This window comes from Diaporthe batatas (assembly GCF_019321695.1).
Source record: "Diaporthe batatas strain CRI 302-4 chromosome Unknown Contig00006, whole genome shotgun sequence".
In the NCBI taxonomy this organism is placed as follows: Eukaryota; Fungi; Ascomycota; class Sordariomycetes; order Diaporthales; family Diaporthaceae; genus Diaporthe; species Diaporthe batatas.
In genome coordinates, this window is record NW_025408553.1 from 2,447,350 (window position 1) to 2,467,897 (window position 20,548).

The 20,548-nt window shown below is 43.7% G+C and overlaps 7 protein-coding genes across 7 annotated transcripts; 3 read left to right on the forward strand and 4 right to left on the reverse strand.

The window, feature by feature from the left end:
- Window positions 1-112: 112 nt before the first annotated feature.
- On the reverse strand, window positions 113-881 carry KVR01_006103 (uncharacterized protein; the record flags this gene model as incomplete). The annotated part of the gene is made up of 2 exons (XM_044786413.1): window positions 113-191; window positions 295-881. The coding sequence occupies 2 exons, from the start codon at window positions 879-881 to the stop codon at window positions 113-115; spliced, it is 666 nt and encodes a 221-aa protein (XP_044644906.1).
- Window positions 882-1,779: 898 nt separating this feature from the next.
- KVR01_006057 (uncharacterized protein) lies at window positions 1,780-3,189 on the forward strand. Its single transcript, XM_044788926.1, has 3 exons — window positions 1,780-2,249; window positions 2,338-2,605; window positions 2,692-3,189. The coding sequence occupies exons 1-3, from the start codon at window positions 1,843-1,845 to the stop codon at window positions 2,965-2,967; spliced, it is 951 nt and encodes a 316-aa protein (XP_044644860.1). The 5' UTR covers window positions 1,780-1,842; the 3' UTR covers window positions 2,968-3,189.
- Window positions 3,190-3,927: 738 nt separating this feature from the next.
- KVR01_005776 (uncharacterized protein) lies at window positions 3,928-4,590 on the reverse strand. The gene is made up of 3 exons (XM_044781937.1): window positions 4,465-4,590; window positions 4,059-4,405; window positions 3,928-4,001 (listed from the first exon to the last, which is right to left on the reverse strand). Exons 1-3 carry the CDS (start codon window positions 4,562-4,564, stop codon window positions 3,987-3,989), a joined length of 462 nt encoding a protein of 153 aa, XP_044644579.1. The 5' UTR covers window positions 4,565-4,590; the 3' UTR covers window positions 3,928-3,986.
- Window positions 4,591-9,400: 4,810 nt separating this feature from the next.
- Window positions 9,401-10,628, forward strand: KVR01_006127 (uncharacterized protein; the record flags this gene model as incomplete). The annotated part of the gene is made up of 2 exons (XM_044785948.1): window positions 9,401-10,072; window positions 10,121-10,628. Exons 1-2 carry the CDS (start codon window positions 9,567-9,569, stop codon window positions 10,626-10,628), a joined length of 1,014 nt encoding a protein of 337 aa, XP_044644930.1. The 5' UTR covers window positions 9,401-9,566.
- A 2,493-nt stretch (window positions 10,629-13,121) lies between these two features.
- On the reverse strand, window positions 13,122-13,974 carry KVR01_005773 (uncharacterized protein; the record flags this gene model as incomplete). The annotated part of the gene is made up of 1 exon (XM_044789808.1): window positions 13,122-13,974. The coding sequence occupies one exon, from the start codon at window positions 13,972-13,974 to the stop codon at window positions 13,183-13,185; it is 792 nt and encodes a 263-aa protein (XP_044644576.1). The 3' UTR covers window positions 13,122-13,182.
- Window positions 13,975-15,217: 1,243 nt separating this feature from the next.
- KVR01_005937 (uncharacterized protein) lies at window positions 15,218-16,099 on the forward strand (the record flags this gene model as incomplete). The annotated part of the gene is made up of 1 exon (XM_044786862.1): window positions 15,218-16,099. One exon carries the CDS (start codon window positions 15,218-15,220, stop codon window positions 16,097-16,099), a length of 882 nt encoding a protein of 293 aa, XP_044644740.1.
- A 1,890-nt stretch (window positions 16,100-17,989) lies between these two features.
- On the reverse strand, window positions 17,990-20,483 carry KVR01_006426 (uncharacterized protein). The gene has a single exon (XM_044790417.1). It carries the CDS (start codon window positions 20,393-20,395, stop codon window positions 18,749-18,751), a length of 1,647 nt encoding a protein of 548 aa, XP_044645229.1. The 5' UTR covers window positions 20,396-20,483; the 3' UTR covers window positions 17,990-18,748.
- Between the last annotated feature and the right edge of the window lie 65 nt (window positions 20,484-20,548).

Below are 20,548 nucleotides of genomic sequence, written 5' to 3' on the forward strand. Positions count from 1 at the left end.
TGCCGCTGAATTTGTGTGAGTGCACTGTTTCGTACAAATGGCTTCGCCTCACAGATTGCCAGGGGAAGCTGGTTCATCTGTCCGCTTGAATCCCTTTTGCACAGGTATCCATCTACTTGTGCTTGAAGCAATTGGATGGTCTCCTTGGAATCCCTGCCGAGCCCTGGAGGGTGTATGACAATATGATTGAGCTTTAGGGGGATCCGAGGCGCCAGCCAATCCATGTCTGAGAACAAACCACCCACACTGAAGGTCAATGCCTGCAATAACAGTAGTAGCGCTGTGTTTGGGTACTCTTCATCTGCTGATGGAGTGTTGGCTGTGTTGCCGGTGCCCATCGCGTAATTTGTCACCATTGGCGACCTTCCGAGGGCAGCTTGAGGGGTGCCGAGTGACTTGTTATGCGAACTCGGCTGAGTGCCCTGACACGTCCGCACCTTAGAAGCCCTTGTGATCTGATCGAGTGAGGGCTCTTTAACGTTCTTGGTGTGCTTCATGGTCAGAATCTGATAGTATCTGGCAGCCCTCCAGTCGCGGCAGTCTCGTGCAGGCCGAAGACTTTCTGTCCCGGATGCGATGTCATCCAAATAGGCCTTCCAGTAAGCCTTGCTTGAGTCATAGACCTTGTTTGCGAGGTTGAGATTTTGTGGTGAGACATATCCTCGATATGGGCTGTCCAGGTCGGGGCTGTCTTTTATCATGTGGCCCAGGTCGTTTGTATTTTGGTAATACTTCCATATGACACGGAGGTGAAGGAACTCGCTACCCGAGATTTCGGACCCAGATTTGTATGCAGTATCAGTGACGGAGAGGCCTCGTTCTTGCCCCTCGGATGTGAATTGCGGTGTCTCGTCTTCTATGCTGCGGTCTTCTCTGACCATGGTGGCCCATTGTTCAATCGAGTTTGGTATTGTAACAGCGCTCTGTGAGGAAGACATTGATCTAGTACCGACGAGTTTGAAAGCAGTTTGAGAGATATAATAAAAAGAAATCTATGTTGCAAGCCTCTGGGATTGTCGTGAGTGAACGTACAAGAGAGGACAATTTGAAAATAATAGAAAACACGGGGGTTTATATAATAAGTATTACACATCCTGCGGCTCTGGGGACGAACGAAGCTGTTGCGAAGTTTGAAAGAGTGATATAGAAGCCAACACAGCCAGACCAAAATTTCTCGACATCGATGCTGGTCAGTCCATTCTTCTAACACTACTGAAGCATTTTAATCCCTCGGATTATGCGACCTTGACGAAGACCGCCTACACCATTCGAGGCTGTGCCGCGCGATCTTTTGTCCCTAGATACATAGGTAACGAAACATGACCTGAGATTCGACAGCCTGAAGAGGATGGCGAACAGACTGATGCTTCTCTAGAGCTCAAGTTGATGACTTCGCGTGCGATCACACTGATCCATGTTTTTGTGACAACGACTTTGTAGATCTTTGAATCGTGTGATCAGGAATTCCTTAATCTTTCCGGCTGGCCACTTTGGACTTAGATGGTCGACACTGCTCGGTACTTACTAAAAGTACTTAAGTACTTAAGTAAGTACTTAGTAGGTTTGAGGTCTTGGCGACCCCTTGGAGAGGGGGTCTTTGGCTGTTGGTCAGAAAGGAAACACATCGACAAGGGTGTGGTCGTTGCACAAACGGTGCAGTTTGCTGCCTGGCGCATATTCTGGGCAACCAATCAAATGCCTAGCTCGGCCCGCCGACGTAATCAAAACACGACAGTCGGGCCCGGTCCACGTTGAATTGTCTTCCGCACGCCTTCTCCATCACTGTCCGCATCTCATCACCAACGCCGATTGCAGGACCTCTTGTACCCCACTTTCGACCTCATGGAGCATCCAGCCCCGGCACAAGATGAGCTCGATGAGGAAAGGCAGGAGCAAGACTCTGTGCGGCTCTCAAGACTGTGTCGCGCTCTCAAGGAGCTTCTTGCCGATGTCTCTGGGCCATTGACACCACAGTCCTTCTTGGATGACATATCATCATTCGTCACATACTTGCCTCTCAACATCGATGGAACAAACTCCGGCCCGCTGTATTTCCTTCCTCGGACTGAGCTTGACCAGGAGATCAAAGATGCCCTAGCCTCGACATGGCATAAACTCGACGACGGGAACGCCGACTGGGTTTATCCTGACTGGAGATCTGGGTGGTTCATCAGGGGCTGGGGCTATGTTATTGATGACGATCATGACTGGGCGTATGATGCAGCAAGTAAGGATTGGTATTTCTGCTCGTAAGTGCAAATCAGTCTCCGGCGTGGTGTTGCCGAACTTCAGCTTTTTCCCTTCCTGCTTATACCTAATGGCCTCGGCTATCTACAGTCGCAGAAATGAGGTGTTGGCAGACTATGGTCTTGACCTTCCCTGTTACAGTCACCCTCCCAACAGGGTCCCTAAGTGGGAGTACATGTCAGACTTTGCGTTTCTTCCAAGAAAGGACGACGTACCTCATTTGGCATGCGTTCTGTCAGATACAAATGGTATGCAGCCTTCACAGCCCAACGTCACTCTTGGCGAGATGCATGCCATTCTCGCACTTCTCGCCCATCCATTTGCATGTGGCAAATATAGTGAACATTCAATAAAGCCCGTAAGTTTCATTTGGAGGATGAGGATGCCACGGAGCTTATCAACGTGAACCCCAGTGACACCAATGCTTACCTTTCAACGTTTCAGGCAATGATCTTCGCATTTCAACATGATCGGTACGCCCGAATCACGCAAGCGCACTTTGACTGCGACAGGGAACGTGTGGTCATCCGACAGTCCAGGGCCATTGATCTCCGGGATGAGACTGCGCCAGAGGACGCCTTCATTCTCCTGCGCTGGATGCTGAGCACCCCTACCGGAGACACTAAATACAAGAAAGTGGAAGAGAACCATAAGAGTCCTGAGACAGAGCCTCCTCCTGATGCCGACCAGCCACTGTCAAATGCGATCGAGGTGCGATAGACTTTGTGGAGGTGGTTTCGCTTCTATTCTGTATACGTCCGAGGACATACATGGCGCCTTCATAACGTAGTAAGCGCTCAAGCCCCAGCGCTTGAAAAAGATACGGTATCAATAACTATAGTCAAGATACGATGGGTGCTTGTGGCCTTAGCCATGCGACGCACAGACAAGGCTAAGGGGCACAGTCTTAGGCTAGTCATTAATTTACCACAATTGATGCCATCCACGTAAAACACGTGATAATAAGCAAGATGTCCCACGTTCCCCATGCCGCAAATTGGATGCTCTTTCCGCGGAGGTAGAGGTCTCTTGGAGACTTCAATTCCGCTGCGAGACTTTCACAAGGTCTACATGATGCTATACGGCAAATGCGTTTCAACAACCCGGGGAAAGAAAAGACAGTACAAAGGGTTTCAGAAGAGAAGGAAAGCTGAGAGGTGACGACAGCGTGGTCTGGCATCTGGAATGCGTACAATGGTTAAAACGAAAGTTAGCTCGGCGTTAAAGACGGAAAGCGGATGTTAGTGGACATGTTAGACAGAGGTATGAACGCACACAATCAACACTATCAACATTTCGAGCGACGCCATAGCAGCTCAGCGCTACCATTTGTTCAATGCCATTATTGTATATAGGAAAGCAAATTTGAACATGTCCACATAAGTCGGGCGATTGGTTTAGGGGTATAATGTTCGCTTTGCATTCAGTCAGTCGCATGCGAAAGGTCGCCGGTTCGATTCCGGCATCGTCCATTTCACATTTTGTAAATTTTTGCATTGGTCTCAACTACTTCCACGTGTTTTACATCGATGTTAATTGAGCATTGAAATACAAATCTTAACATGAGCTCACTTAAAGGTATCAATTTCTTCAAGAATCCTTGTTAGCACTGAATTTGTTGGAAGGTTTACTTCCCAATCAATGAATGGCCTGCGCAGGACCTGCATGCCCAGGTGGTGCCCGAGACCCACTTCCAGTAAAAGCTGGACGGCAAAGTCCTCAACAGTGCCCCTCTTACATCAACACTCATCACTCTGGACAAATCAGCAAGATCTTCGAAATATTTGATACAACGGGCTGGCGATACTTACACAGGTGAATTTAGTGATTTGAATCGGGTCCTCACACGCCCCCTCAGCTAATTCCAGATACGGCGTGCCGGAACATGAGTCCTGGCTACTGAAGAACTGGCAACACCCACTGACCATCAGGGCAGCGCCTCTGCCGATCTCGCGCTCACAATTCTCGGTCGCGGTGATGACTCCACCATTGTAAATGTCGTCGTGACACGTCGTGGCGGTGGAAGAGTAGTTGGCCCCACCGGACGGATTGCAGGCGGCTGCGTTCCCGTCGCACTGTCCTTCCCAGACCCTGACCGTAAAGTTGGTGAAGCTGTCATAGACCTGGCAGTTGATGTTTATGCCGGCATCCCACTGCACTATTGTATCGAAGTCAGCTGAGAATGAAGCGAAGACAGGGCACGTGTGAGGAACTTGCGCTTCCAGCCGCTGACGGCCGTGACCAGAAATGCAAGAGCGGTAATCTGTATTGGCTTCATCTCAGCGGTATTTGGAGTGAATCTTGCTCCAGAAGTCATAAAGGGTTTCCAGAACTGGTCGAAAAGAGCTATACAAGACCTGGGGTAGGAGAGGACTTGGCTCGGTTGAGATACCCTCGGGGGGCGTTTGACTATGTATTTGCCCACCCAACGGCATGAAGTGGTTTCGTTTTTAATCCCCATACATGTAAAATGTACGTGGCGCCTTCATACAGTGGTAAACGCTCAATTTGTGGACCCGTGCTCAATGGTCCGAGACATTGCGGTTGTACAAAATGATACGGAGGAAGAAGGAACCACGACATGACGCAATGTGCTTATTGGGACAAGGATTAGCTGCGCCATTTCAACAGAGCTGAGACAGCAACACGCGGATGAAAGCATTTCTCGCAAATTCTGCCCGTTCCCAAAAGGGTTCAGTGTCTACGATACCCTTCGTACCACTTGAGCTAGTAGGCTCCCAAAGGATCACGCGACAATAGAAATCGGCACTATCTAGCGGGTCATACCACAACATGTGGTGTTTTCTTTTGATCTCAAGCTCACAAATGTACGACGTCGGTTTCCAGCGGAGGGAATTTTATACACTTCGACTCTCACTTCGGTATTCGGCGATGTCCTAATCAACCTAAGCACTACTATAGGCTGACACTTAGAGAGAGGTGGATTTATTTTTTAATACCTATATATATATAATATATATAGTGTCTTAATATAGTAGTAAAGACTTAAAACTTAATATTTAAAGAAATATAGTATTAATAATAGTAGAAAGAGAATATAGTATATTTATAGGTATATAATAGAGCCTTATATTATATATACTTAGAGAGAAAGAGTAGAAGTTAGATATAGGGGTACTAAGTTTCTATCACTAGGGACTGTAATACATAAAGTCTACACATGAGGGACTCTGTGCTGTGGTATTTCGTAACCCCAGCTGGTGTCAACTTGTCCCCCTGAGAGGTTTCAGTCCTATAGATATCCCCTCCCATTCAGCTGCTAAGGCTAGAGCCCGGAGTAGGTTCTAGTAGCAATAACGATCACGAGCTAGGATATCCTAATGCTCTATAAGAATGAAGACGGTGATTTCTAGCCTTATAATTAGCTTAGTAACGGTAAGTCTCTTTACACTCTTATTATTTATAAGTATTTTATATTAGTAGAAGAATTAGAAAAAATAGAGTGTAAAGTAATACTTTAACTTTATTTAAATAATTAATTATTAGGTTAATTATATTATATAACTACTTAAAAATAATTATTAAACTTAATTTAAAAAAACTTTTAAATAAATAAAAAGTTTATATTATTATTTATAAATTAAAATTTATAGATTTAATAATTATAAAAATAGTTATAAATATATTTTATAAATATAATAAGTAAGTTTTATTATTATATAAACTTTATTTTTAAGAAGTTAAATATTTATATAACTTTTTTAAATCTTTATATAATTAATTTAATTAATTATATTACTTTTATTTCCTATTATATCCTTATTAATAAAGTAGAATTATATATAAATAACTTATATAATAACTTAAGTTAATAATATTTTAAGTGTAATTTATATTTAACTATATAATTACCTTAATCTTTAGTTATATACTCTTATTATTATTAACACTATTAATGTTTATTAGATGTAGTGTGAAAGTAGAAAAATATTAACTTAGGTATTAAAAATAAGGTTAAATAAAGTTCTCTAATTAATTATAGCTTTAATTAATTAAATTAGTTATATAAGGATTTAAATAAAGTTATATGAATATCTAACTTTATTTTTAAAGTTAAAAATAATAAAAGGATACTTTCTTTATTTAAATAAATTAAATATTATATAAAGACGTTATATATACTTTTAAAAATATATAAAATAAAAATAAAAATACATTTATTTTATATTAATAAAAGTTTATTATATTAAAATAATAATCTATAATAATTATAAAAATAAAGATTATAATTATATTTATAATATATACTTTTATAAAACTTATAAGAATAAAATAATAAAGTTTTAATATAATTAAATATAATATAATTATATATAATTAAATTAAATATAATTAAATTAATATTTTTAAATAAAATTTTATATAACTTTATATATAAACTATTTAATTATAAGTTATTTAATTATAAAATAATAATAATATTTTACTTTATTAAATATTTAATTATATATAAACTTTTATAAATATAATTATATTTAAATATAAGAGTTATTTTAATAATATAATATAAAAATAAAAATAAAAATTAATATAAAAATAGTTAATATATAAGTATAAATACGTTTAATATATTAACTTTAAGTAATATTACTTATTTATTATATAAAATTAAAACTTATATTTATTAACTATATATATTCTTATAACTTTTAATTTCTAATCTTTTATTATTTATTTTAAATTTAATATTTTACTACTTTTTTATTATTATTTTAATTTTTATAATTAAATTTTAACTTATAATAATGAATTAATAATTTTATAAATTTATATATAAAGTTTTAATAAAGATATTTTATATAATAAATAAAAGAACATTAATAAATTTATATAAAAGTATAAAATATATTATATAAATAGTATATATATAATTAGAAATTATTAAATAAAGCTTTAATTAATTATAACTTTAAAGAAATATTATACTTAAATTAATAAACTAATTTATATATAATTTTATTAATATATATGATTTTTAAATATATATTATATTATTATTAATTATATATAAATTTTAAAAATTTTATGAAATATATAATATTTATTTATATAAATTATATATAATAAACTAAAAATTATTTTATAAATATTAATATCTCTTTTAAGTTTAAAGCTAAAGACTTATAATTATAATTTTTAATTAATTTTATTTAATTATTTTATTATATTATAACTTAATCTAATCTTTAACTTTATTTAAACTTCCTTTTAAACTCTATAAAAGCTTTTATCTTTATAAGTATAAACTTTAATTTAAAACCTTTAAGTTTAAATTTAAAATTTTTATAAATTTTAATATATTTTAAATTAAGTTTATAATCCTTTAACTTTTAGAAATATATTAATTATTTTAAATAATAATAACTTTTTTAAAAAAGAGGTTTATTTTATATAATTATAAATTTAATTATTAATCGCTATTTCTTTTTTTATTTATAATAGAGTTATCAAAACTATAAACTTAGATAATAAAGTATAATTACTTTATTTAATTATCTTTTAGTTTAATAGTATAGTAGGCTAAATAACTACTTTTAAATAGTTTTATTTAATAGGTGTTTGCTTATAGAGTAGAGTTAGAACCCTAGTTAAGGGAATAGTAGCTTTTATTTTTATTTATTTTAGTTAACTTAGAAGGCTTAAGTTATATAGCGACCTTATATATAGTGCTTAATAGCATTAAGACTAGCCTATAGTCTATAATAGCTTTAACCTTTAATATATTAACTTAAACTAACTAAATATAACTTAATATATTAGTGTAGGAAGATATCTTTTAATAATAGATAGTATTATAAATAATTATAAAGTTATTATAAAAAGTTCTATATAGTAAACTTAACTAAGTTAATCTTTAAAAGATATATTATATTTCATCCTTTTAAAACTCTAATTATTTACTTTTAACTTAATAGTAGAACTAAAAATATAAATAGTCTATAAATATTAATATTAATAATAATAAATTAAATTATATAAAATTTATAATTTAACTTATAAATAAATATATAAAAATACTTTATTTAAATCTTAATATTTTATTAAATATTATTTATATAAAAAAGTTAATATTTTAAAAAATTATTTAATATTAGAAATTCTTTTTAACGTTTTTTATTAAAAACAATATTTTTATAAACATTAATTATTATAAATAATTATTTATTAATAATATATATTATATAATATATATATAAAATTTATTAATAATATAAAATTAAGATTTAAAATATTTTTATTTATATAAAATTAATTAAATTAATTATAAAATATTTAAAAAAGTAAAGTAAATTCTTTTACTTTTTTACTCTAATTTTATAAATCTTTAATATTTAATTCTAATAGATTTCTAGAAATTAAAATAATTAAAATATTAATAAATATTATAATAATATATATTCTTAAATTAAAACTTATTAATTATTTTATTTAATTAAAATAAAAGTAAAATTTAATATTTTAATTAATTTCTTAATTAACTATTAATTATTTAATTAAAATAGAAAATATTAAGGTTTAATAATTTATTTCTAATTTATAATAATATTTATTAATTATTTAAATTTCTTTTATTATAAATATAATATAATATATTTAATAATAGTAAATATATTATAATAAAACTTTATAATATTAAATAAAGTAAATTAAAAATTAATCTTTTTAATATAAAATATATATATATTAATAGAAATATATATAAATTAATCTACTAACTTATCTACTATTTATTTATTCCTATATAAATATTCATTCTCTAGAAATAAATATTATTATAAAGAAGTTTATATATAGAGAAATATTAATTCTCTATTTATTACTGCTATAGTGCTGCCCTCTCCCAGAGCACTGCTCTCCTATATGAAGACCATTCTGACCAGGGTATTACAGCTTTTCATCTGTCCCCACTTCAGGTAACAACAACTTGTTGCTACGGGGTTGAATGCCAAATGGCACAGCAGAACTGTCTACAACCAACATCATTCTATTTTTGGCCCCTCCTCAGGTGACACGGACAGCATCTGAAGCAGATCCGCCTGTTGCCATAGCAACAGTCATGGTGCCTTAAGTTCTTTCCAGCTTGATGACAATACTAGCTTTACCAAAGCATCACAAGACTTGTCTAACTGCTGCACAATAGAGTTCATCCGATTCCACCCAAGTGCTTGGATTGATCAATTGGTTTGTTATCATCACTGTTTTCTTTGCCCCAGAACCACGTCGTCTCATCACATCGGCTCAGCCTCTATGAGACTGCTTTGCTGGCTCAGAGCCACTGCGTCAACTGTTTCTACCAAATGTATCAACAGTGGGAGCCACTGCCAGATCCAGACAAACCTAACTGCCCGTATATCCCGGGCTTTGAAGTGGATATCAGAAATCACGTCCCTCCACCACCCTTTGGCAACCGTCTCTACCCCTCGGAACCGCGACCGCCCATAAATGACGAGTGGTTACGATCCGCCACGCAGACCAAGCAAGTCTTGACGTATCCGCCGCTCGAGACACCTCCGCCATTACAATATGAAGTTGCGCGGCTGACTGTAACGAAAGCGCTGGCCAGTGGAGATTCTCGAGGCGCCCAGGTACTGGTCTGCTCAATTCAGAAACCAAATGCAGACCCTTTCACAGCTGTTGCCAAGATTTTCGACCCACTTTACTATTCATCTGTAACCGACATTGCCTGCTGCCCTATCGAAGTTGTTGATCTTGCCGATGGACATTACAGTCGAGAAGCAGCTGCATATGAGTTTCTCCAAAAACTTGGCCAAACTGGATCCTTTGCGCCCGAATATTTCGGCTCGTGGACTTTCATCCTTCCTATATCTTACGAGGGGCAAGAACGGCAAAGGCCTATCCGGCTTATTCTCATCGAGCATCTTGCGGGCGCGTGTCTGAGAGATTTGTTTGTTGAAAACAGACCTGCTCAAATTGATGCTTCACACCTTAGTGTGCAGTATCGCTTGCGGGCTCTAGCAATGCTGCTGGATGGCGTTGTTAGGCAGCATCACGCAGGTCTCAGCCAGCGAGACCTTGCACCACGAAACGTGATCATCCTGCCTCATCCTGATGAGTGTTTAGATGATACGAGCCCAAAGCGAGTGGTACTTATAGATTATAACATCTCGCTCATCTGGGAACTATCAACATATGGGAAACTACCTTTTCAGCTTGCCAAGCTGCCCCAGAACCCAATGCAGCAGAACTGGAAAAATCCACTAATTGACTTTGGAGGCTGGACTCCGCCAGAATGGTGCCATAACCTCCGGCTTCATCAAGAGTGGTTGGTTCAGGAATATGGAGGGGAGAAAGCCGTTTTGTACGAGCCTGTCGAGGAACAGCTTGAGTTTTCAGAGTAGCTAGATATTACCTAAAAAATTATCTTGTACTCCCTATGCCTCGCCAATATCGGTCTCGTTGGGCTCCATGGTGACATTGTCCTGCTAGCGACTTCAGAGCGACAGATGTACTAGTAGCCAGCAATGGTGACAGCCGCGGCATAAAGTGCGGTTCCCAGATATACCTCTTGCCAGGCATCTTAAAGTCCTGGGAGAACTATTGTCGGCCGGGAGGTCAAGCTGCTACGCTTCTTACAGTGGGTTCCTGGGGGTTCCGTGAGCTTGTCAGGCCATTGCCTCGGCCACACAAGTACGGAGTACCCCTGCGCAACGACCCCGCTAGTGCTTATTCTCCACAGATTGTTTGGAATTCACCGCTGCAATTGGGGCTTTTCTTCCCAGCCTCTTTGGGCCACGAACCCAACTCATTCCACCTCGCTATTGTCCTTTCCCTTCATACCCAGAGGCGCAGCACGTCTAGGCACTGCCGGCATGGCGACTGCAGCGGATCCACATGCATTCCAGCACAATCCTCTTGAGGATGCAAAAACTCACATCAGACTGCTCAAAGTTGTCAGTGTGGAAGAGACCACCCCTATTCCCGTTCGCTGCGAGCTGACCGCCTTTGCTATTGCGGAGGCGCCGCCGTACCGTGCAATATCGTACACCTGGGGGAATTCGGCCCCTCTCACCTCCATTCACGTCAATGGAAGAAAGATGGACGTGCGCTTGAACTGTGAACACGCGTTGAAGCAAGCGAGCCGGGACGAAGGTGGCGGGCTTGGGGACAGCTTCCTTTGGGTCGATTCAATATGTATCAATCAGACTGATCCCGGCGAGAAGAGTGCGCAAGTGGCTATGATGGGGGACATTTTTAAGAGGGCATCGCGGGTGCTCGCCTGCGTCGGGGCTCATGGCGGGGATAGTGAATTTCTCTACGACTTCATGCTCGGAGAAGGGGCCAGGATCAGATCCCTTCTCCAGGCAGATGCACCTCGATACTCAGGTGGGACATCGGATTTGAACTTCATGCATAATTCGATCTCTTTCCGCAGGGTAAAGGTCGCGTGGAGGATGAAGCATCCGCGATCTGACCTCATTCGACTGTGCGAAGCGGTTACGGACTTCCTTTCTCGCCCCTATTTCCACCGGGTCTGGATCTACCAAGAGCTTTTCCTCGGCAGAGACACGAGCATTTATTGTGGTAATAGCAAGGTACCAATATCCTGGCTCTGGGTGACAAGTTCCATCATTCGCTCCTGGATGTACCATCGCACCCACTATTTTCTGTTCATGGACCTCGGTCTGAGGATCAGGCTGCGCCCGAGTATCAGGGAGGCCATGCCATTGCTACAAGCTGGCTCAAACGAACTCTCTCTTACGCCGTTTATTAAAGCCATGACACAGGTCTTATCACTCTTGTGCGAGGATCCCCGAGACAGAGTTTACGGCATTCTGTCAATAACCACACCGATCGGGGCCGAACACTTCCAGCCAGATTATACGAAAGACAGGATGGATCTGGCGCTGGAGATTCTGGAAAAGGCAGCAACTGAACTCTTCGCCGACGATGGTGACTTCTCGGACTTAATAGACTTTGCACAGACTGTTGGTCTCAACCTCAACTTGAGAGACGATCCATCCGAGAAGCTTGTTTGTGCCATGGAGTCTCGTCGCTCATATACAAAGCTGCAAGAAGCCGAGGCTTCAGAGTTGGACAAAAGATATGAAATAAACGACACCCAATGTTGGCCCTTCCTTGGATGCCGGGTACTTTGTCAACAGGACAAGTGGGTTTTTCAAGATCAGCATCAATGGTTTCAGGGACACGGTTCAAAATCCCAAACCCCGAAGATGACAAGGTGCCGGCCAGGCGACAAGTTTTCCGACTCGTCCGGGGACATACACCTTCCTCCGGAAGCACAGCACGGCGATTGGCTACTGTCCTCTGGTTGGCTGATGAGCTCAACCTATTCCTTTGACAGCAGAGTTGCCTTTCTAGCGAGGCATGGTGAAGATGGAAGATTCGAAATTGTTGGCAAGGTCCTTATCTCAAAATGGTTGTCAACATGGGCCAAAGCCTTTGAGATAGGTGGCTCAAAGTTCCGATTCTACTTCGATCATGAGGACCTCCTGGCGTTGCTTGCTCTCTGCGACTGGCAGAGTCTCGACTGGATTACAAAGTGGCAAGATTCTGAACCATCTGATTCGTTCTTCCAAATGAAAGTCTGTGGGCAAAGGTTTTCTTCTTACGCGATCAGAACAGAGCCTTGACTTGACATCGCGTTGGGCACGGGCTGACGGGCCTGTCTAATCTACGAATATCAACGTTCTGGGGGGTATCAACTGCCGTCGACGCCCGTGCAGTGACAGTGGAGACCTACATTTGGCCTCCCGGAACACGCTTCTATAGCGGCTTACTTGCGAATCACCTGCTGTACTCGCATGAGCAGCACTGGTGCCAGAATAGATTTCGATGAAACCACATGAGACGTATCATGCAATCTCGTAGCATTCCGCAGCCTTAACATTGTCAAATATTATTCCAACTAGAAGGCGAATCATGAAGCGGGTCCTACAGTTTCTGTGAAACAATGACAAAATTCGGGGGCTGCTCCAGCAACTCATCCCACCAGCTCTCCACGTCATTCATCGTCTCTCCACGGCCAATCCCTTCTGGGACATGCTCCGTCGTAGGTGCGTAGTAAGTCATGTCACCCATTCCAGACTCCTTCGCCTGTGACTCCAGAATCTCTTTCTTGAATCTAAATCCATCGATCTCAATCTTCGGTTGCGTCTGAAACTCGATGTGCACGCTCCACCCCAGCCCGCTCTCAAGCTCCGTAACGTCGCTCTCCCTGGCGCCGTACTTGAAGCCCTGCACCCCAGCCGGGTGCACGATGTCGTGGTTCTCAATGATACCCACGAATCTGCCCCCAGGCCTGAGGTACGTCGCAATGTTGGTCCACATCCCGCCCAACTCCGCGGCCGAGGGGCACTGGTTGAGCAGCCAGATGCCGAGCACGACGTCGAAGCTCCCCGGCTCCAGGCCCAGCTGCCCCAGAGGCCTGCTGCAGTCCGCCGTGTGGAACTCGGCACCGGGGGTGGTCGCCTTGGCTATCTCAAGCATCTGCGGCGAGATGTCGACGCCTACGAGCCTCGAGGCACCGGCGGCGCGGACGAGGCGCAGACCGATCCCTGTGCCGGTTGCGAGGTCTAGGACAGACGCGCCGGTCAGAGGGCCGATGGAGCTGATTATGGATTCCAGGAGCGGGAGGAGGGGGGCTACGGCGGGGACCGTCCAGACGAGGTCGTAGGATGTCGCGAAGTCATCGTATTGGGGCTGTGCGTGTTGTATGCCTGCCATGGCGGAACTTGTTTGTGATGATTCTGACGATGTGGCAGTGATTGGCTGCGTTCGGACCTTCAGATTACTTTCATTTGCTGTGAAAATGGTGTTCTAGGCTCCCTTAGAAGAATGAGGGGCTATTTTGGTGGCTAGATTGCTGCAAATGCGACGATACATGGCTGAACCATATGTCTGGGCATGATGTGGCTAATAAGCGCTTGCGCCTTATCTTTCCCGATCGGTGTTAGCAGGCGCAAGACAGGACGTAGCACTATTGAAATATCATTCAATTCTGTAAACCAGGCGACATTGTGCACATATGGCACGGAGCTCGTGAACGTAAGGATTTTATTTACCCCTCAACCTTAGTCTCATTGCATCACACTGTTGAACTTCCTGTCAGATATGGTAATTGTCGTAGGAATAGACTATTTGTATTCTTCGATTTCCTTCGCTGTGCTAGAACAGCAACGGATATTTCATGAGGATGCTTAGAACGCAGAAAAGAATTCCTAAAGAGGTACCTAGATGCAATGAGTTTTGCTACACATATGGTTTCGTTTTTAATCCCCATACATATAAAATATATATAGCACCTTTATATAGTGGTAAACACTTAAGACCTAGCGTTTGAAGGAATATAGTGCTAATAATAGTGGAAAGAGAATACAGTATGTCTGTGGGCACGTGGCTGAGCCTCGTACCGCACAGACAAGGCTGGAAGGCATCGCTCCCGACGGCGCCGCACTGTTTTGCTACACAAAGCTTTTGACGGTGACATTCCAGCCCATTGCTGCGGGCCGGTGTTCTCGTAGAGGCTAACCATTTCGCACTATAAGTCTTAGTATTTGGCCGTATGTGCCTAGGTATTCGCGCCAGTGCTACTTTTTGAAGACATTGGAATAGTCGGTACTTTTTTGACCAAAATTGCTTTGCCATTCCACCCTTGCACTATTAGCTTTCAACTTAGGCCCCCTGCATTACTATTGTTCAAGAGACTAGAGGGCTTATTCAGTGGGCTAGCGGCTGACTTGTCCAGGCGCTTCGCATATTTTCCAATTTTGTTGTTAAGCAATATTGCCCAATTTTGCTCACATGCACACTCTAGAGGTATTTAACAGCATCGGCTCTGCTATTGGGTAAACCAGAATTGTTTCCCTTTACCAAGTACCAAATCTCTGGTTGACACGCACACCGCAGAACGAAGGCCAGAAAACCCCAAGAACAAGATCAGATAAATAAAACACAGCAATCTTCCACAATGTCTATCCAACAGCCAGACTACTATACCGCTCTAGGTATCAACCCCTACTCAACTTTTAGAGAAATCCAAAAGGCCTTCTTTAGGCTATCTCTTTCCTATCACCCCGACAAGCATACCAAATACAAACCCGAAGAAGCTCATAAACAATTCGTCATTATATCTGCTGCAAATAACGTACTCAAAGACCCCGTATCCAGGCGCAAGTACGAAGACGCCCAGAAGTGGGCGTACAACGAAGACGACGATGGTGAAGATACGTCGGAGCATCCGGCATCCCATCATCCTCTGTTTCACGGAACTCGGGCTGAGCGAGAAGCTCGCCGACGTGAACGCCAGCAGACCCGGTATGCCAACCGGGCATCATCGAAGAATTGGGGAACTGAAGAGGGTCCATCTGATTGGGGTCATGGCTTCTATCCCGAGTCGGATGACACAGACGAGGCCAAGCCGTCTCAGCCGCAGGAGGACCTGTCTGCCGAGGAGGGGGCGTGGCTGAGGTACCGTAACGCCAAGAATAATCTCCAAGGCCTCTCTTTCAGCCTCAAAGACGCTCTATACAGCGTCCTGGAGCTGATCCGATCTCTCCGGGCTGATGATAATATCAAAAAGCGGGCAGCCAAGGCCAGAGTCCAACTACGTTCAATCGAGGTCTTTTTCCATAGCGTTCAGGAGGAGATGGACGCTGTACTCTGGCCAACCTGCTTGACGGAAACGACTGTCCTTCGCATCAACAAGATGATGAATCTGGAAAGCAATATCCAAGAATTTCTCATCATGCTCAATTCTCGGCCTGGGGACACTTCCCCGGAGCAAGAAGCTACAGAGACTAGCAAGCTTTTGCTGAAGGCTATGGGCAAGTGGGCCCAGCTCTGTCGTTGAGCTGTTGTTAGCCAGCAATAGGGAAAACGAATGCGGGGAAGTGCGCTACTGTTCACGACTGGTGTTTTGTCTTGGTTTCCCTAGATTCGAAATTTGGATATATTGGAAAGTGGCAGGATCGTTGAGGTTGAAGCTTTAATTACCAATAAATTGACCTTGATTCTCATTATCGTGTGATCTTTTCGCTACTCAACATCCAAGATGGTCCATGAACGCATCCATTTGCCTAGTGAAACTCTGCTGCCTCTCAAGTGTAATAAAAAAATGCAACAACTTGAAATCTCTTTGGAGTCTCGCATAAGCAGTCCAGGTGCGGGCTTAATCTTCGACTTTCGAGAATAAGTAATCCTACCCAGTAATAACTACATCTGATGACATTTACATCGACATTGCTACATACTTAGTGGCTGGACATCCTCTGTGCCCAAGATATGCAATCCTTAGTCGTCGGCAACGCTCTACTTGTCCTTTATTCTACCATATTCTGCTCGAGCCCTTTAACATTGGTCCTTTAGAAGATACAAAATCTATGCCCACTTTCGTGAAGTAATTTGGGGTACGCGGCTTAGAAAGGCAAGTCACCCTATGATCCGCGGGGTGGGCATCTGAACCCAGCTGTAAGTCGAGAGGGGGCCGCGTCCGCATTAGCCCTCCACCAAACGCTTGTGCTCATTCTTATATGACTGCCCATTATCGCTCCATTGTATCTCTCTACCACCAGAGCTGCGAGAAAACTCTTGATGCCCCGCTTCGATAGCCATGGCGCTACGAAACACCCAGGTGCCACCCATATAGTTGCAACCATGCTGCAGGCAAGGGCAATCTGCCGTGCCACTTTATTTGGACGCTGCACTCGGAACCAGGTGTGAAGCATGGCTCCCCGCCAGACCCGATACCAGCTCAATATGGGTGCCAGCATTCCTGCCATCGCCTTTGGCACTTTCCAATACCCAGAAGGTCAGGAGGACGCGGTGGACAGGGCTCTGTAGACGGGCACGCGTCTGGTTGATACGGCACGCGTCTACGTCGAGAAGCGGATCGGCATCAAGAGGAGCGACATCTCCTGCGAGGAGATATTTCCTGGCACGAAGTTATGGTGCATCAGATACCATCCCGACGATGTTGAAAGTACCCTTGATGAGTCCCTCGCAGAAGTCGATACTCCATACGTCGATCTGTTCCTGATGCATCACCACTGCACTTTTGCCAGGGAGGAAGATCGGTTCCCTCGAGACAGCAATCGGAAGATGATTCTGAGGAAGACAAACTCTGTCGACACTTGGCGCGCCATGGAGAAGCTTGCCAAGACAGGAAAAGCAAAGGCCATTGGGGTATCCAACTTTAGTATGGTGGAAGGAAACCTTAATAGAGCTTACTGCAACTGTGAGCCCTCTTATCAAGAAATCAAAACTTGGTGTGGCGACTTGCAAAGGGTCACCAGCTCACCATGCCTGTCAACATGGAAGTGGACCCCTACTTACAGCAATCCACTATGAAGTTTGCAAGGGACAAGCTACGAACCCAGGCAATGAGAAGTGGGGGAACATGGTGACTTTTCTGTCTCTTTCCAGCATGGACCAACCGGGAAACATCCCCAGCCCCCGTTATTGGCTCCTCTGGCCAGGGGTGATGATCAGGATTTGCTACTCGTTTGCAGAGATGCTTGGTCATCGGAGGGTGATTTGGATTGGTGTACGATACATTTGGGTAAATGTGAAGGTATTTGGTGAGATAGTTCAGAGTTGTTGGGACACATATTCGAGTGTGCATCACCGGCCGGCGAAAGTATCCACAGTCCGGACTATTCGGAGAAAGAAAAATTACTCGGATCTCGGCGAGCAGACAAGCACATGGATTTGGGGCACAGGATGCCTCTTTATTCTACGTGAGCTGCGTAATTTTTGAACTTCAATTCGAAATCAGCTGGGGTGAGTGACGTGAGAAGGTCCCACCTCCAAGAAAGTGACTAATTCATCATAGGCCTCGCGATTTTGTCGTCCTTCTTAGGAATACTGTTCTCCTGTCTATGCAGTGCATCCATAGCAACGGCATGACTGATATCAAACCCACGACTGCTGCCGCCAAAGCTTCTCAACTGGTCTCTGGCGGCGTCACCTCAGCCCAGGGACTTCCAGCCAACAGCGCCTTGTCTGCTAATATCATCACCGGAGCTATGGCTGCAGGCGCTTTATACATTTCCAATACGATCATCAGTAACTATAGTATAGGGTTCCTGCTTAAAACTCCACTCAAGCCTCAGTTCTAGGCTTAGGCGGCTAGCGCTATCGTGTTTGTTTTCCTGGTCCCATGTATATTCATGCTCTTTATGTAAGCCTACCTAGGTAGGTAACTAGAAATGTACCCACCTAAATAAGCACTGGATGATAGTGCGGGTCTGGAAAACGCTTGTTGATGGATGAGTCTGGAACAATTCACTCTCAACTGGCACACACTTGAATCGGACATGCCTGTCGAACAGATTTGGACAGTAAGGCAAAACCGCAACGCAAACGGTGATTTTATCACGTGGATCCTGTACTTTGGATCAAGAACGCCAATAGTTCTCCCGCCGATATCATGACACGTACCCTGCGTTCAAAATTCCCAGGCTAAATCCCAACCGTCACTCCAAAAGCCCTTTTAAATACATCAGAAGCTATTCCTCCTTTTGGGCGGCTCCGAAACAAACACGTGCCGCCCGTCCCGAAGTGCGGCACGCAAATCAGCTTCCAACTGCCGCAGCGCCCCGCGTACATCAGATCCGGCGTACGAGAACTCCGCCTGGCCGTTATATGAGTTGTCCCCGACGATCTTGAGCACCTTGAAGTGCACCGAGTCCGGCGTCGCGTCGATCTCATCGGCAAACTTGTTCAGGTGCCAGGCGCCGAGGCCGCCGAAGCCGACGAAGGTGACCTCGCGCAGCTCGTCGATCGGCATGGCCGCGATCCTGCCCACGAGCTCGATCCACCGGTTCACCTCGGCCACGACCCGGTCGACCTCGTCTTCGCTGTCGTCCATCCTTACGGCCCGGTAGCGCAGGTTCAGGTCGCATAGGTTTAGCCTTACCAGGGTGGGGGACACCTTGTTGAGGAGGCGCGTCAGGTTTGCGGGGAGGATGTCTTGGCTGTCGAGGTACAGTTCCTGTAGGTGTGGGAGGGAGATTGGAGGCGGCGATAGCAGGGTGTTTGCGGCGTTTGTGGGTGTCCTTTCCCACTGCGGCTGCCGGTTCTCTTCATCATCGCTTTCGCTTTCGTCGTCGTTGGGGAGCGCGTTGCCCTTCCCTTTGGGGCTCCAACCCAGCCACTGCCAGAACTGACCCCTTTCCTCCGGGCTGTCAAACGACGTCATATGACCCGTGAGATGGGCGATCCGCAGTCTCTTTAGTTTCTTAGGCAGGCCAAGGAATCGGCGGAGGTGGCACGTCCTGCATGTTGCAGGGTCACTGGGGTTGGGATAGAGAATCCTGTTGTTCACCTCGAGAATAAGCTCCTCCAGTTCCTCGATGACCGGCACCAAGGTCTGTTCCAGGAATGTGGGGATAACAAAGGCGTCGTCATCCACGCCCCAGGTGTGACCCCCCATGTAAGACCCGTTCGCGCTCCCTGTTACGCTGAACCCCTTGGGGCGAGCACCCGACTTTGCCACGGCGCCCAGCAGCGTCTGCACGGCCGTGACACATTGTGATTCCGACGATGGCTGGCGTGGCGGCCTTCCGTCCTCGTATCCTAGGCTCCTAAGGACGGTTTTCAGGCCGTAGCCTCCATCTATGATCGACTGGTGCCCGTCTTCAGGATCCCAGATCTCGCTGTCGTCAAAAGACTCGACGCCGACGGACTTGAGGTTGGGAAGATTCCGAAATGCGTCGATGAGTGTGTCGCGGTCCCACCCGCAGGCTAGCATGCTCGACTGTTCGGCGTATGCCCTGTAGCACGCCTCCATGGAGACATTCGGGGCGTCCGTCGGCGGGCTGGACTCTAACAGCTCAGTGCTGAGGATGACGGTTTCCAGAAAGGGGCCCAGGCGGGACTCGGAAATGGAGAGTAATGTTCTGAGGCTCAGGTGGCCGCGGTAGAATTTCCGGCGGTCGAAGAACTTCTTCGCGAAGTATGGGAATGTGTAATCGTGCACCTGTCTGTTGGCCAGGCGGAGGTTGCCGTAGTCCTCGATGTCCAGGTCATCGGCGATGCACGCCAGGATCTCCGCCGGGACCTCGAGTAGCTTGGACGTCATGTTTGCCGACTTCGTATGGGCTTTTGGGGACTTCAACTTACGCCGGAGCTTCTTGCACCACTTCATTTGATGGAGGGCCTCTTGATATATCCAGCGAGGGGTCGCAGGATCCTGGTTAAGAGGCCCTGCGGGTCTGGCTGAGGTGACGTTGTCCGAAAAATCGGTCGGGGTCTGGCCGGGGGGTGGCTCGCTGATGGTTCTCATAGGACAAAGCCACAT